At 38.7% G+C, this 17,289-nt stretch overlaps 1 protein-coding gene across 2 annotated transcripts in view; it reads right to left on the reverse strand.

The window, feature by feature from the left end:
- MOB1B (MOB kinase activator 1B) overlaps positions 1-17,289 on the reverse strand; it is an 82,952-nt gene that overhangs the window by 12,472 nt on the left and 53,191 nt on the right. For both annotated transcript variants that reach the window (XM_017879126.1, XM_017879115.1), the window contains 3 exons: positions 15,575-15,741; positions 5,885-5,978; positions 859-992 (listed from right to left, as the gene is read on the reverse strand). In XM_017879126.1, the coding sequence (XP_017734615.1) occupies positions 859-992; positions 5,885-5,978; positions 15,575-15,741 (395 nt within the window). The remainder of the gene's footprint in view (positions 1-858; positions 993-5,884; positions 5,979-15,574; positions 15,742-17,289) is intronic.

The following is a 17,289-nucleotide window of genomic DNA, read 5'->3' on the forward strand; positions in this document are numbered from 1 at the left end:
GGTCGAGGTGGGCATATCACTTGAGGTCAGGAGTTCGAGACCAGCCTGGTCAACATGGTGAAACCCTGTCTCTACTAAAAATACAAAAAAATTAGCTGGGTGTGGTGGCGGACGTCTGTAGTCCCAGTTACTTGGGAGGCTGAGGCAGGAGAATCACTTGAACCTGGGAGGTGGGGGTTGCAGTGAGCCGAGATCATGCCACTGAACTCCAGTCTGGGTGATAGAGACTCTGTCTAAATACATTAGATTAAAATAAATAAAATAAAATAAAATAAAATAGAAGGTTTACCTTAATGTTCATGATAAAATTTGGTTTCGAAAAAGATTAATGCATAAGATTAGAAATGTATGTTACGTATGGTACTTTACCATTGTTCCTGGAATAGGAATAACCCTCCAGCTAGAACTTTCTACTAAAAGGGCTTTTTAAGCCTTTCCTTTACTTCAGGGAAGTAAGTTTATTCTCAACGATGATCACAACTTTTTTTAAAGTATTAAAAAAAACTATCATTGTCTGAAAATAAACTCAGTGATACTTTAATCTAGAATATCATCAAAAAATAATTACCTTAAGAGAGGGAGATCATTTATTTTCTAATATACCTATCCTTTCAGCTAATTATGCATTTAAAAGCACTAAGTTAAAGGGGAAAGCTCAATTCACATAGGATCACTTGCTTATTTTACCACTGTGTTAACAAACTTTTGTGCCTCTTCTTGGGAGGTGCATAACATATACATACATCAAAACAGCCATAAAGAACTCTCCAACTAGATATAGTGGAAAAAGGGAGGAAAATTCTATAAACATATAAAAGATAAATCATGATGGATCCCAATTACAAAAAATAATTATACCAATTTTTGATGGAAATAACGTCTCATCATCCAACTGGTCCTGAACCCAAGTCATCAAGTAATCAATATACTTTGGTGCAGAGCACTTTATAGGTTTCTTTATGTTCGTTCCATCTGCCCAATGATACTCATACCTGCATTGGAGAGATAAAAAGCACACAGAAGATTAGTATATACCTATACACAGTGTATATATTTTATGTATCTATATTACTAATGTACACACAGACATGTTTTCAACACTCTGCTCCTCCAAATAAAGATATATTTTTAAATACCCAGTGAACTACTTTGCATTTATCACAATTCAAACTAAGTAGATCCCAACAAACTCATGTTTTGTGTTTCTATGCTCTCCTCACATGTCTGAATTTTTCTGCATAGCTGTCATAAACAGCATTTATATTTTAGAATCACACATTATTGTAGTAGAAAAACTAGCTTACTTCCTAGTTCTATGATGACTACTTTTGTACTTTATGGTTGTTTTTCTTCCTTAAAACCACTTCTCCATACGCAGTACAATACTTTTAACTTGGGGCTTTAAATTTTGGTTAAGGATAGAGAATGACACGGAAGCACCAAAATAAGATTAATGAAGATGAGAATGATTTCATATTTGAGTACATTTGGCTGAAGAGCTAAACATGTCTTTAAAGAAGGTCCAAAGAAAATCTGCAACCCAAATAAAGGCTTTTCGTATTAGCAGAACACCACCATCCTTTGATTCAATAAATATCTAATATGCACCTTCCATGTAAAAGATACTAAGAACAAGAAACACTAAAATGAAAGACACTTTCCCTACTTTCAAGGAAAATATGCTAGTAGAAAGGACAGCCTCAAAAGTGAAGATGTAAAAACAGTATGATAAGTACCCTAAAAGAGGCCAGGCATGGTGGATCACACCTATAATCCTAGCACTTCAGAAGGCTGAGGTGGGCGGATCACTTGAGGTCAGGAGTTCAAGACCAGCCTGGCCAATATGGTGAAACCCCATCTCTATTAAAAATACAAAAATTAGCCAGAAATCGCTTGAATCAGGGAGGCAGAGGTTGCAGTGAGCCAAGATGGTGCCCATCCCAGCCTGAGCAACAGAGCGAGACTCCGTCTCAAAAAAAAAAAAAAAAAAAAAAAAAAAAAAAAAAGAAAACAACCCCCCAAAAAAAAAAAAAAAAAAAAAAAAACAAAAAAAAAAACCACAAACCCTGAAAGAGTTACACACACACACACACACACACACACACACACACACCCTGAATTTTGAGATAAGGAAGATGCATACAGGTGAAATTCCAAAGTGAGAAAATCTCTAAATTCAACTAGCATTTAGTATTTTAGTTTCCAAAAGGTTACTTCTGCTGCTTAACTTCTCTCCCTTTGATTCAATTCTACCCTTGTCCCCAGAGTTTGGGCTAAATGATAGGTCAGTTAGCCTGGGAAAGGAGATGACAACATGTAATAGAAAAATACTACAGGATATTTTAAACAATAACAATTATCTTTGAATAGGATAAATGAGGATGCTTTCTATTTAATCAGAACTACTTATACCTGAACAATAATATTAAAAAAGATATACCTGAATTAAACATTCTGTAGACAACCTTCCTGCCAAAAGTGGGGCAATAGGGATGACTATCAGGTCCATTTTGAAGGTCTCCAAGGAGATACTTTCCAACACCTCTTGATACTCTCTTTTTACTGTTTAATCACTTTCACAGTCAAAAGATTCTTTCTAATATAATACTAAAGTTCTCAGTGCAATTTAAGCCTATTGTATCTCCTTGTTTGCTCCTCTTAGGAGACAGAGACCATGAATGGTAAGATTTTAGCCATCATTATGCTTTTTTTTTTTTTTTTTTTTTTTTTTGAGACAGGGTCTTGCTCTGCAGCTTAGGCTGAAGTACAGTGGCACGAACATAGCTCACTGCACCCTTGAACTCCTGGGCTCAAGCAATCCTCCCACCTTGGCCTCCAAAAGTGCTGAGATTACAGGTGTGAGGCACCATCCCCAGACTGTAATTATTCTTAAGAGACAGGGGCACAACCCATGTTTACTACCTTATGTGAAGAAACCTTAACATTTTTAACTTTCCCTCACAATCATGTTTTTCATCTTGTCAATCATTTTCAGATGTTTCACATTCATATTTAAATGTAAAAATCAGAAACAGACAAGGTAAACTAAAGAATCATTTTCAATATTCTGAAGTGTTTTAAAAAATATTAACTTTCTATATCCTAAGGCTTTTTGAAAAATAAAATAATTGCATATTGCTTAGACCTTTAGAGTTTACAACTATGACTCCCTAATCTCTTCTTTTTCTTTCGTTGTGTTTATACTTAGGATGACTTCCTTCATTTTGTAGCTCTATTTTGCCGTGGTGCCTTTCTCATTCTACCTTTGACAGACTATTCTCTTTGAAATGTATTTCTGTCATCACAGCATGAACTTGTAAACTGCAAACTCCAATGCACAATTTCTTTTTTAATAATAATAAAAATCAGTAACTGAGGGCCAGGCGCAGTGGCTCACCCCTGTAATCCCAGCACTTTGGGAGGCCGAGGAGGGCAGATCACTTGAGGTCAGGAGTTTGAGACCAGCTGGGCCAACATGACGAAATCCTGTCTATATGAAAAATACAAAAACAGCCAGGTATGGTGACATGCACCTGTAATCCCAGCTACTCAAAGAGGTTGAGGCAGGAAGCTCTCTTGAACCAAGGATGCAGAGGTTGCAGTAAACCAAGATCGCACCACTGCACTCTAGCCTGGGCAACAGAGCAAGATTCTGTCTCAAAAAAAATAAAATTAAAATTAAAAAACAGTATCTGAGAACAAAGTTCTATGAGCCATCATTCAATACTAATTTGCAAGGGGCTTAGCATTTATTAAGTATTAACAAATGCCTCTCCTAGGCACAATCCGGCATCTGCTGGTAAAAATGAAAAACTATGACAACAACTACATCTTCTTAGCACTAATGACTAGGAAATGTCAAGATTCTCCCCCCTCCCCAAAAAAAAGGAGAAAGGGAGGGAGGAAGGGAGAAAAGAAAAGAAGAAAAGGAAGAAGAAAAGGGATGTACAGAAAGAAGAAACAGGAAGAGGGAGAAAGGAAGGAAAAGAAGGAAGAAAGAAGAGAAAGAGAGGGAAGCAGGCAGGCAGGAGACCACACAGCTTTAACGTTATGTACGCATGCCTGCATGCATACAGGAACAGAGACAAACAGCTCTCAAGCCAGAAGAACTGGCTTTCTTAGAAGGCAGTGCTATTTAATTTCTCAAGGTAAAACTGACCATAGAAAAGAAAAACTAAAAACATCTATTTTCACAAGTGAAGCTTAACCAAAGTGAACATCAGTAATATTGACAAGAATTAATACTAATACTAGTTTTCCAAAAGTATTTCATTTCTAAATGCCCCTGTTCCTCTAAGAAATCTTCCCAAAATAACAAGTAACAGAAACTCACACTCTACCTTTGACGATAAAACTAGGAGACACCTATGTCTTTAAATCACTTTTTTGTTGAGACAGAGTCTCACTCTATCAGTCAGGCTGGAGCGCAGTGGCACGATCTCAGCTCACTGCAACCTCACCTCCACCTCCCAGGTTTAAGTGATTCTCGTGCCTCAACCTCCTTAGTAGCTGGGATTACAGATGTGCACCACCACGCCCAGCTAATTTTTCTATTTTTAGTAGAGACGAGATTCACCATGTTGCCCAGGTTGCTCTCAACCTCCTGACCTCAGGTGATGATCTGCCAGTCTCAGCCTCCCACAGTGCTGGGATTGTAGGCGTAAGCCACCGTGTCCAGCCTAAACGACATTATTTTTTAAAGGGGCTATCTTGACTAGACTTTTCAAACAGGCGAGGTGGGGAGTACAACAGTTCATACAAGTTCAAATAGGGTGAGGAGAGAACAAAGGACGCACCTGCAACTACAAACCCCATATAAAGTCCACAGAAGACGTTGCTCCAAAGTAAACAGTCCTGTGACGGGTAAAAACCACAAACATACTTCTGCAGGAAGAGGTCTAAATGGAGGAAGGGAATTGACAGACACTAGATTTTGAATAGCTCTGCAGCTATACTCATCTCCACGGGCTAGAAAGAAGTGAAGGTTCAAACACAGCTTTGTGTCTTTGCTAGTGTGATCTTCCTTTCTCCTTACTGAGAACTGCCAACTTATTTTACGTCTTCACATGGTATCTCCATATCTTTCCTGAGCTACAATATTATACTTCTGTTATGGGCTCTTTGATCATTTGACTAAATTCTTTGAGTCTATGGCAATGCATAGAGCAATATTTTTATAATGAATGTTGACATATGAGGTAAAAAATATGTATGAAAGGCCTTACATTTAGGTACCACTAAATAAATGGTAACTGCCATTGTTATTATTAGTAGAAGTAATAATAAAAGCCAGTTTCCAAAATATACTGATTCAACCCACGCTTTTTGGATGTTAAAACAAGGTGGCAAGCTCTGTTCTTGCACCAAAAGGGAATTAAAAGAAGAACAAATCCAACAGGTTAAATAAAACATGTATGAATAGTGTAAGAAATATAACAAACAAATATCATTACAAAGGTAAAAAGTTAAATAGTCTGAGGAAATCAGAAGGCTTTGACAGAGAAGTATTTGAAAAAAGACTTGAAGATCAGTAAGATTTTTTGAAATATTGACAGAAAATGACAGGAGTGAAATGGGAGAGAAGAAAAATGTCCAAGAGAAGAAGAGAATAAGCAAGCTTCCAGAGAATGTAAGTAATGGAGATGGAATAGCAAGGTATTTCCAGTAATCCAGTTAGGATAGACCAGTGAAGACACATAAGCAAACAGAGAAAAGGCAGGATGGAGAGTCACAAAGCCCAAGCTAAGGAATCTAGATTAATAGTCACTGCAAACCTCAGAAAGAGATGCTAAGTAGAAAAAATTGCATGGTCAGAAACCCCGTTCTTCTCTAAGAACCATAAAATAATGTAAAAATAAGAAACTGATCATTAACTATGTCTTACTTTGGGCCAGCTGACATCACTGGACAACTCTCTTCTGTACAGAAGTCTGTGATGGTTCCATAAAGCATGTTGATCTGATTGAAGAAATCCACAGCTGTAAAGTAAATATCAGTTGTAAGTAAAACAAAATGGCTAAATTTAAAATGAAATTTTATTGTACTTGAACAGAATAGGCTTATCAGTGTTCTTTCCCCTACAAAGAACAGGTGAAAACCATACACAGAAGTCTCAACACACTGAAATGAGGAGCTTGTGTTTATCAAACAACTCCCTTGAGAGCAAAAAGGCAAGCACAGAGAGGAAGAAATTATTTGCAACATATACAAACAACAGAAACCTTTTATCCAGAATATATAAAGAACTCATATAGATCAGTAAGAAAAAGACAACACAGCTGAAAAATGTGAGACAGTTTTAAACTGTCACTTCACAAAAGAAATGTCCAGGTGGTCAAATGTCCTATGAAGAGATGTTGGTAATCACGGAACTACAAATTGAAATGAAATGCCATTCCATAGGCCCCAAAAAGGCTAAAATTTATTTGAAAATGCAACAAGGCAAGAATATCCAACACATTCTTAAAGAAGAACCAGGCTGGGCATGATGCATCGCACCTGTAATCCCAACACATTCACAGGCCAAGGCTGGAGAATCGCTTGAGCCCAAGAATTTAAGACCAGCCTGGGAAACACACTGAGACCTTGTCTCTGCCAATAAAAACAAAAATAAAATTAGTTGGGCATGGTGGGTGAATGCCTGTGGTTCCAGCTACACAGGAGGCTGAGGTGGGAGGACTCCTTGAGCCCAGGAAGTCAGGCTGCAGTGAGCCATGATCACATTACTGCACTCCAGCCTGCGTGACAGAATATGTCTCAAAACAAAAACTAAGGTAAGTATTAAGATTTATAAAGCACAATGAATAAAACAGTATGATTTTAGTAGACCAATGCAACAGAAGAGAGACCTAGGCAATTACAGAAACAGATGCGAACATAGATGAAACATTTGATTTATGGCATAGCCATCACTGCGGAATGAGCAAAGGACAATCTTTTCATAAATATTTCTGAGTCAACTGGTTATTGCTATCGGGAAAAAATAAAACCTGGCCAGGCACAGTTGGCTCACACCTGTAATCCCAGCACTTTGGGAGGCTGGGGCAAGAGAATGGCTTGAGGCCAGGAGTTCAAGACCAGCCTGGGGAACATAGCAAGACCCCACCTCTGCAAAAAAATATTTTAAAAATTAGCCAAGTATGGTGGTGTTCTCCTGCAGTCCAAGCCACACCACTCAGAAGGCTAAGACAGGAGGATTGCTTGAGCCCAGGAGTTCGAGGCTATAGTGAACTACGATCTCGCCACTGCATTCCAGTCTGAGCCAAAGAATGAGACCTTGTCTCAAAAAAATAAAGTAAAATGAGGCCGGGAGCAGTGGCTCACGCCTGTAATTCCAACACTTTGGGAGGCTGAGGCAGGCGGATCACCTGAGGTTGGGAGTTCAAGACCAGCCATGATCAACATGGAGAAACTTTGTCCCTACTAAAAATACAAAATTAGCTGGGTATGGTGGCACATGCCTGTAATCCCAGCTACTTGGGAGGCTGGGGCAGGAGAATCACTTGAATCTGGGAGGCGGAGGTTGCAGTGAGCTGAGATCGCGTCATTGCACTCCAGCCTGGGCAACAAGAGCGAAACTCCGTCTCAAAAAAATAAATAAATAAAATGAAATCAAATAAAATTAGACTCTTCACTCATGTCATACCCAAAAAGCAATTCCAAGTAGACTGTACCTCTAAATGTGAAAGGCAAGACAATTAAGTTTAAAAAGAGCATAGGCCAGGCATGATGGCTCACACCTGTAACCCCAGCATTCGGGGAGACCAAGGCCTGGGGAGGATCACTTGAGCCCCAGAGTTTGGGACCACCCTGGGCAACACAGTAAAATCCCATCACTACAAAAAATTAAATAATAAATAAATTAGCTGGGCATGGTGGTCATGCCTGTAATCCCAGCACTCTGGAATACTCTAGTAGGCTGAGGTGGGAGGGTCACTTGAGCCAGGGAATTTCAAAGCTGCAGTGAGCCATGATCGTGCCACTGCACTCCAATCTGGATGACAGGGCAAAACCCCTCAAAACATAAAATTTAATTTTAAAAAAAGAGAACAAAATGCACTAATCATAAAGGACTAGTTTTCACGTTTCATTAGATTTGTTCCTAGGTTGATATTTTGATGCTATTTTTTTTTCCTTTTGTTCGTTTTCTTTCTTTTGGTCTCTATTTCCTGGTGATGAGATATTCATAATTTTATATTGACCCAAGAGCTGACCACCTCATTAAATACATCTATTAGTAATAATAATCATGGTCTTTTAGATTTTCAACATATTTTCTTTTCCAAAAAGGGATTTTCAGACCAATCAACATATTTACTTTCATTGGCTATAAATGAAAAGAATAATTCTTTCTTCCTTTCCAGTCAGTATATTTTTTATTATTTTTCTTGCCTTACTCAATTGGTTAAGACTCCAGTAACTGGCCAGGCGCGATGGCTCACGCCTGTAATCCCAACACTTTGGCAGGCCAAGGCGGGTGGACCATCTGAAGTCAGGAGTTCGAGACCAGCCTGAACAATATGGTGAAACCACATTGTTCTACTGAAATACCAAAAATTAACCAGACATGGCAGTGTGAAACCACATTGTTCTACCGAAATACCAAAAATTAGCCAGACATGGCAGTGTGCACCTGTAGTCCTGGCTACTCAGGAGGCTGAGACAGGGGAACTGCTTGAACCCAGGAGGCAAAGGCTGCAGTGAGCCGAGATCACACCACTGTACTCCAGCCTGGGTGATAGAGCAAGACTCCGTCCCAAAAAAAAAAAAAAAAGGACTAGTAACATATTGGTGGCGGATATCCTTGACTCTTTCCTAAATTAAGAAAAAATTTCAAAAAAAAAAGAAAAAAAGAAAAAATTTCAACATTTACTATTATACTGCTATAGCTATTCTGCAAATAGATATGCTTTATCAGAGGAAAGTTCTCATCTATTACTTGATAACCCTTTTATTACAAATTGATTTTGAATTTTAACAAATGGTTTTTCTGCATGTATTGCTGTGATATGATTTTTTTCCTCCTTGATTTTGGTTAATGCGTGAATTACAGTGACCAATTTACATTTGTTTTCTAATTTGTTTTTTTTTTTTTTTTTTGAGGTAGGATCTCACTCTATTGGCCACGCCTGGGGTGCAGTCAGAGCTCACTGGAGCCTCAAACTCCTGGGTTCAAACAATCCTCCCGCCTCAACCTCTTTGAGTAATTAGGACTACAGGCATGCAACACCACAGCTGGTTAACTTTTAAAATTTTTTATAAATAGTGGGATTTAGCCCGGCGCAGTGGCTCACGCCTGTAATCCCAGTGCTTTGGGAGGCTGATACAGGTGGATCACCTGAGGTCAGGAGTTCAAGACCAGCCTGACCAACATGGAGAAACCCCGTCTCTACTAAAATTACAAAATTAGCCGGGCACAGTGGCACATGCCTGTAATCCCAGCTACTCGGGAGGCTAAGGCAGGAGAATCGCTTGAACCTGGGAGGCAGAGGTTGCAGTGAGCCGAGATCATGCCATTGCACTCCAGCCTGGGCAACAAGAGCAAAACTCCACCTCAAAAAAAAAAAAAAAAAAAAAATAGTGGGACTCACTATATTGCCTAGGCTGATCTGAACCCCCTGGCCTCAAGTAATCCTTCCACCTTGGCCTCCCAAAGTATTGGGATTACAGGCGTAAGCCACAACCTGATGCCCCTCAGATGTTAAACTAATCTTTGTATTTCTGGAATAAACTCAATTTAGTCATAATGAATTATATACACTTTTAAAATGTTATTCAACTCACTAATATTTTATTAGAATTTTACATCTACATTCATTTCAAAAGTTACATGACCTAATTCCCTTTCTTCTAATGTTCATGTAGAACTCATAAAACTAGTATTTTTTCCATTCTTTATAAGCGTCAAAGACTGGTGTTATTTCTTCCTTAAATGTTTCATGGAAATACTATTGTGGCAAGGTTTTTAAATAGATTACAATTTTTTTAAATTATAAGATTTATTCAGATTTTTTATTCTAGTGTTAACTTTGATAAGTGAATTTTTATAAGAATTCGCGTTATTTCAGTTAAACTTTCAAATTTATTGGGATAAATTTGTAACTTGTTCACAATTTCTCTTACAACTTTAATGCTATGTAAGATCTTGTGTATTTCCTTTTTTATCCCTGATATTGGTTATTTGTCCTTTCAGATATATTAAATAATATTTTAATTAATATTTAAAAATATTAATATTTTTTTCTCTTGATCAATCTTACCAGGAGTTATAAATTTTAGACTTTTCAAAGAATTATTACAATTTTTTTTTTGAGATGAAGTCTTGCTCTGCTGCCCAGGCTGGAGTTCAGTGCTGTAATCTTGGCCCACTGCAACCTCTGCCTCCCGGGTTCAAGCAATTCTCTTGCTTCCGCCTTCCAAGCAGGTGGGATTACAGGCACCCGCCACCACACTGGCTAATTTTTGTATTTTTAGTAGAGACGGGGTTTCACCATGTTGGCCAGGCTAGTCTTGAACTTCTGACCTCAAGCGATCCACCCACCTCCGCCTCCCAAAGTGCTGGGATTATAGGCGTGAGCCACCACGCCCAGCCTGATTCCATTTTATGTTTATTTTCTATTTTATTAACTTCTGTTCTTTACTGATAACCTCTTTTAACTTTTTTTTTTTTTTGAGATGGAGTTTCACTCTTGTTTCCTAAGCTGGAGAGAAATGGCACAATCTCAGCTCACTGCAACCTCCGCCTCCTGGGTTCAAGCAATTCTCCTGCCTCAGCCTCCCAAGCAGCTGGGACTAGAGGCACGCCCCACCATGCCCAGCTAATTTTTGTATTTTTAGTAGAGATGGGGTTTTGCCATGTTGGCCAGGCTTGTCTCGAACTTCTGATCTCAGGTGATCCACCCACCTCGGCCTCCCAAAGTGCTGGGATTACAGGTATGAACCACTGCACCCGGCCTCATCTCTTTCAACTTTCTTTGCATTTAATTTGCTGTTGTTTTTCCAACCTCTGGAGAATGATGCTTAGTTCATGAACTTTTAATATTTTTTCTATTTTTTTTCTTTTTTTTTTTAGAGACAGAGTCTCACTCTGTCGCCCAGGCTGGAGTGCAGTGGGGAGATCTCCGCTCACTGCAAGCTCCGCCTCTCTGGTTCGCACCATTCTCCTGCCTCAGCCTCCCAAGTAGCTGGGACTACAGGCGCCTGCCACCACACCCAGCTAATTTTTTGTATTTTTAGTGCAGACGGGGTTTCACTGTGTTAGCCACGATGGTCTCCATCTCCTGCCCGCCTGGGCCTCCCAAAGGGCTGAGATTACAGGCGTGAGCCACCGCGCCCGGCCTTTTCTTTTCTAATATATGTATTTATGTAAGGCTCTAAATTTCCTCTAACACAGCTTTAGCTATAATATATCCCACAAGTTTCCATATATAGTATTTTCATCACCAAATTTCAGTTCAAAATATTTTCTAATTTTCATTGAGATTTACTTTTTCCAAACATATAGAGATTTCTGTTTACTACTGCTTTCTAGCAAATTCCACCATGATCAGAGAATGTATTGGTTTCCATTTTTGAAATTGTACATATATATACTCTTAGATGCTTAGGTCATGTGCTCCTAGGTCAAGTCTGTTAATCATGCTGCTCAAATTTTTCTAATTCCTTACTGATTTTTTCTTCTGCATTTTCTATCTGTTACTGAAAGAGGATTGTTAAAATCTCCCATTATGACCATGGATTTTTTCATGCCTCAGCCTGCCAAGTAGCTGGAACTACAGGGATGCACAACCATGCCTGGCTAACTTTTTTTTTGTATTTTTAGTAGAGATGGGGTTTCATCATGTTGGCCAGGATGGTCTTGAACTTCTGAGCTCAAGTGATCCGCCCACCGGGGCCTCCCAAAATGCTGGGATTACAGACATGAGCCACTGTGCCTGGCCTCTTAAATTTTCATGAGGTCTAATTTATTTTTTCTTTTAAAAGCACACTTTTGGTTTTGTATGTAGAAACTCATCACCAAATCCAAGGTCATATAGATTTTTCTCTTTTTTTTTTCTCCCTAGAAGTTTTATAGTATTGTTTTTTTTTTTAGGTCTATCATTCAATTCATGTTAATTTTTCTGAAAGGTGTAAATCTGTGTCTAGATTTATGTTTCTGCATCTGGATGTCCCAGTGTTCACCACCATTTGTTGAAAAAATAATCCTTTCTCCACTGAATTGCCTGTTCTTCTTTGTCAGTATCAGCTGATTCTATTTACATGGACCACTGGTCACTTTCATAACTTCAATTATATTTTTCTGTGTTCCTTTTTGAACATGTTCTCTTTGAAATCACATTTAGACATCAAAATAGTGTTATCAGGTACAGTTCTGACTAACTCGTGAAGCCTGGGGAGAGATCTCAACTATAGTTATGAATGCAAGAGTCCTTGATGGGTAAATTTTTATTTTATTTGTTTAGAGAAGAGGTCTCCCTATGCTGCCCAGGCTAACCTCGAACTCCTGGGCTCGAGCCATCCTCCCACCTCAGCCTCTGGAGTAGCTAGCACTACAGGTGTGAACCACCACTCCCAGCTAATTTATTTTATTTTATATTTTTGTAAAGACAGGTCTTGCCCAGGCTAGTCTCAAACTTCTGGCCTCAAGTAATCTTCCCACCTCGGCCTCCCAAAATGCTGGGATTATAGCGTGAGCCAATGCACCCAGTCTCTCCTTATATTCTTTAGGATTATTTTTTATTATTCTATTTTTCTCCTGTATTAGCTAAGTAATTATACTTTCACCTATCATTTGGATATAAATCTTTTCAATAATTCCCTTTACTCCTTTATGAACCTGAAATGTTTACTGAATCACTGCCAGTGAGTGGAAGTATCTGTCCTGACTCCAATCCTATTCACCTACTTCATCAAGTGTCATTTGGGAAGATTACTATAAATAAGGAAAATTTTACAGTCCAACACTTCAGTTAAATGTTGTATTTTCAAAACAGAGTATATCCTAAGAAGATGTTCTAATGCCTCAGTCCAGAGCAATCTGTGTCCAGCTGTAGTAAAATCATAGAATTACTGTGAAATTTTAAAAGTTCTCAAAGTTCTAGGTGTTTCAGTAGTACAGTAGTCCCCCTTTATCTGTGGCTTCACTATCCATGGTTTCAGTTATCTGTGATCAACCACGGGCTGAAAATATTAAATGGAAAATTTTGGAAATAAACAATATATAAGTTTTAAATTGTGTGCCATTCTGAGTAACGTGAAGAAATTTCACACCATCTCACTCCGTCCACTTGGGATGTGAAACATCCCTCTGTCTAGCTGTATACCTGCCCATTAATCACTTATAGTAGCCACTTTGGTTATCAGAGTGAAGGATTACAAGAAGGGTTAAGTAAAACACAATAAGATTATTTTGAAAGAGAGAGACCATATTCATATAACTTTTACTACAGTATAATTGTAACTGTTCTATTTTATTAATAGTTGTTAATCTCTTGCTGTGCTTAATTTTAAATTAATCTTTAATAAATTTTAAATTAATCTTTATGAATTAAGCTTTATCATAGGTATGTGGTGTATAGGAAAAAACACAGTGTATATACGGTTCAGTCCTATCACCGGTTTCAGGAATCCACTGGTCATCTTGGAATGTATCCCTAGCAGATAAGGGAGGTACAGACACTCAGTTGTGGCAACTGAGAAAGAGACAGAATACAGACAGAAAATGATAGCTTTTATATTTAAAAGTCAGAATCTACTGTGATACAGAAGCTCTATACAGCCATCCTTACATTTTAAACACGAGTGAATGAACTCTCAAATTTTACAAAAGGCACAAATTCGTACAAAAGAACATACACATATATTGGAGATTTGTTCTGAATATTGTCTTGGAGATGACACAGAACCATCTTGGAAATATGACAGGCCTCACCAATAAAGCAAATAAATCACTTTATTTCAAATAACTAGACTCTCTTGGTCCAGGAGGATAATCACATAATAATAACATGGCTCTTGTGTAAATGCTGTCACAGTAAGTTTTAAGACATCATAATAAAATCTCCTGGTTCCTAAAAGGTTATTAGAGGGGGGCCGCTCAATTTATAAATTCCATGACATAGTTCAAATTATAATAAGAAGCCATCAAATATAAGAAAAATACTGTTTTGCATTTTCTTAAAGCCTAGACATTTTGCGTATGCTTTCAATTAAATTTCATTTTATTTTTACTGAATTCAAATCAATTTCCTTCAATTATAAAATTCTAATTTGTTTTTTCCCACTAATGTTGAAAAACCCTGAACCTTTTATTCCTCAACTTCCTCTGGCTTAATTCCCAAGAATATAATTACTATTCATACGTTATTCTCTGTAGGAGTTAAGAACATCTCATAAAGAGTTACATCTCAAGTAGTAAGATCACTACTTGATGTCTTTTTTAAAAAATAAGCACAATTGGCCGGGTGTGGTGGCTCACACCTGTAATCCCAGCACTTTGGGAGGTCGAAGCAGGTGGATCACAAGGTCAGGAGTTTGAGACTAGCCTGACCAACATGGTGAAACCCCATCTCTATTAGAAATACAAAAATTAGCCAGACATGGTGGTGCATGCCTATAATCCCAGCTACGCAGGAGGCTGAGGCAGAAGAATCGCTTGAACCCAGAAGGCAGAGGTTGCAGTGAGCTGAGATCGTGTCACTGCACTCCAGCCTGGGCAACAGAGCAAGACTCCATCTCAAAATAAAAATTAAAAAAAGCACAATTAGACAAATAACTGAGTGTGCCACTGAAAAAGGCAATTTACCATAGTGGTTGACTCCATAGACTCTGAAATTCTATAGCTGTACATTTGAGCCCAGGCTCTGCCATTTAATAGCTATATGACCTAGGCAAGTGACTAATTATCTCAACTTAATCTTTTAAACCAAAATAATAATCATACCTACATCGTAAGGTTATAAAGATAAAATAAAATCATCCATGTAGAAAGGAGACTGACGTGTCTATACAGTGTTTGATAAGTGAAAAATTATTATTGTAATGAAGATAGTAAATCTATGCTTTGTATTAAAACAGGAAACAAGATTTCATAAAATTCCATATTCAGAAATAAAATAACAAGGACTGGATGTGGTGACTAGTGCCTGTAATTCTAGCACCATGAAAGGCTGAGACAGAAGGATCACTTGAGGTCAGTTCAAGACCATCCTAGACAACATAGTGAGAGCCCTATCTCTACTAAAACATGTTTGTAAATGAGCCAGGCATGGTGGTATGTGCCTACAGTCCTAGCTATGCTAGAGGCTGAGGGTGGGAGGACTGCTTGAGCCCGGGTGGTCAAGGCTGCAGTGAGCCATAACTGTGCCACTGTACTCCTGTCTTCCAGCCTGGGTGACTGAGTGAGACCCTGTCTCAAAAAATAATAATAAAGTAACATGAAGGTTAAAGTTAGATTATCACTCTTTTATGGTATTAGCTTGCTAACTAAATCCTAGAATGGATAGCACCAACACTCACCAACAATGAGGCTATTATCCTAATTCATAGTCTACTGAGAAATAGAAAGGCTACTTACTGTTAACTGCAACCCATTCATTTAGATCTTCCCCCTCAGGAAGCATGACAGCCATCCGAAGGTTGCCACTGCCAAGTGTGGCTTCTGCATGTTTTAAGAGCTCATACTGGTGAGAACCCTCTGGAATGTTCTTCTTTGGTTTAAAAGTTTTAGAAGAGCGACTACCACTATGAATAGAAAAGAAAAAAAAAAGGAGTTTAATATTTAAAGCATGACATTCAACAGGGTCATTCACCAAGCATTAGACCTAAACTGTATTGGCTTAAATCCCAGCAATATAATTGCTGTAACTACTGTGCTCTCCATCCAAAACTCCTACAAACTTTCTCTGCTGTCTCCAGTTAACTCACAAAAGAAAAAGTTTTTAAGCTGTTAACTAACACCTCTTCTCAATAAATTAATGACTCAGGATTATAAATTGCAATCTAAAAAACAAACAAAAAAAAACTTCCATGATAAGTTTTAGTTATTTTATTCCTTTCACTCCTATTCTAAGTCTCTCGTTCTAATAAAATAAATTTGTTTCCTTCTTAAAGATACAGTTTGATATCAATAAAACATAAAAATTCTGGAACAAGAAAAAAAAGCTACATGTTCAGCCAGACACAGTGGCTCATGCCTGTAATCCCAGCACTTTGGGAGGCAGAGGCAGGCGGATCACCTGAGGTCAGGAGTTGGAGACCAGCCTGGCCAACACGGCGAAACCCCATCTCTACTAAAAATGCAAAAAACTTAGCCAGGCTTGGTGGCGGGTCCCTGTAATCCCAGCTACTCAGGAGGCTGAGGCAGGAGAATCGCTTGAACTCGGGAGGCGGAGGGTGCAGTGAGCCAAGATTGTGCCACTGCACTCCAGCCTGGGCGGCAGAGTGAGACTCCGTTTCAAAAAAAAAAAAGAAAAGAAAAGCTACATGTTTTTCTACCCAATTATAGGAAGTATCAGTAATCAAGTTTAGTCCAGAATTCTGGGTAAGCAGTTAAGTAGCTAGACATTCGTGTGGCTGGTTTGCTCAAATTTCTGAATGCTTACACACATACAGAGACACAGACACAAGCACACACAGCAAATGTATATGTGTATACATACACATAAATATTTTTTAATGGATCAACTGAAACTAGGCTTCAATGTGGTTTTAATAGTTTTTAAGAGAGCTGGGCATCTCTAGTTCCAGCTACTCAAGAGGATGAGATGGGAGGATCCCTTGAGGTTGTAGTGCACTATGATCACACCTGTGAATAGACATACCACTACCACTTGGGCAACAGAGCAAGACCTCCATCTCTGAGAAAAAAAAAAGGAGGCACGAAGCTGAGTGTGGTGGCTCACACTGGTAATCCCAGCTACTCGGGAGGCCAGAGGCAGGAGGATTGCATCAGGCCAGGAGTTCGAGACCAGCCTGGGTAACATAGTGAGACCCCCCCCCACCAATCTCTAAAAAAATGTTTAAAAATTAAGCCAGGTGTGATGGTGCAGCCTGTAGTCCCAGCTAAGGACTAGGGAGGCTGAAGCCAAAGGATACCTTAAGACCAAGGAGTTCAAGACTGCAGTAAGCAATGATCATGCCACTCTACTCCAGCCTGGGCAACAGAATGAGGCCCGTCTCCTTAAGAAAAAAGAAAAGAAAAGAAAAGAAAAGAATCCCAGCACTTTGGGAGGCCGAGACGGGTGGATCACGAGGTCAGGAGATCGAGACCATCCTGGCTAACACTGTGAA

The sequence above is a fragment of the Rhinopithecus bieti genome, unplaced genomic scaffold, assembly GCF_001698545.2.
Source record: "Rhinopithecus bieti isolate Rb0 unplaced genomic scaffold, ASM169854v2 scaffold_905, whole genome shotgun sequence".
In the NCBI taxonomy this organism is placed as follows: Eukaryota; Metazoa; Chordata; class Mammalia; order Primates; family Cercopithecidae; genus Rhinopithecus; species Rhinopithecus bieti.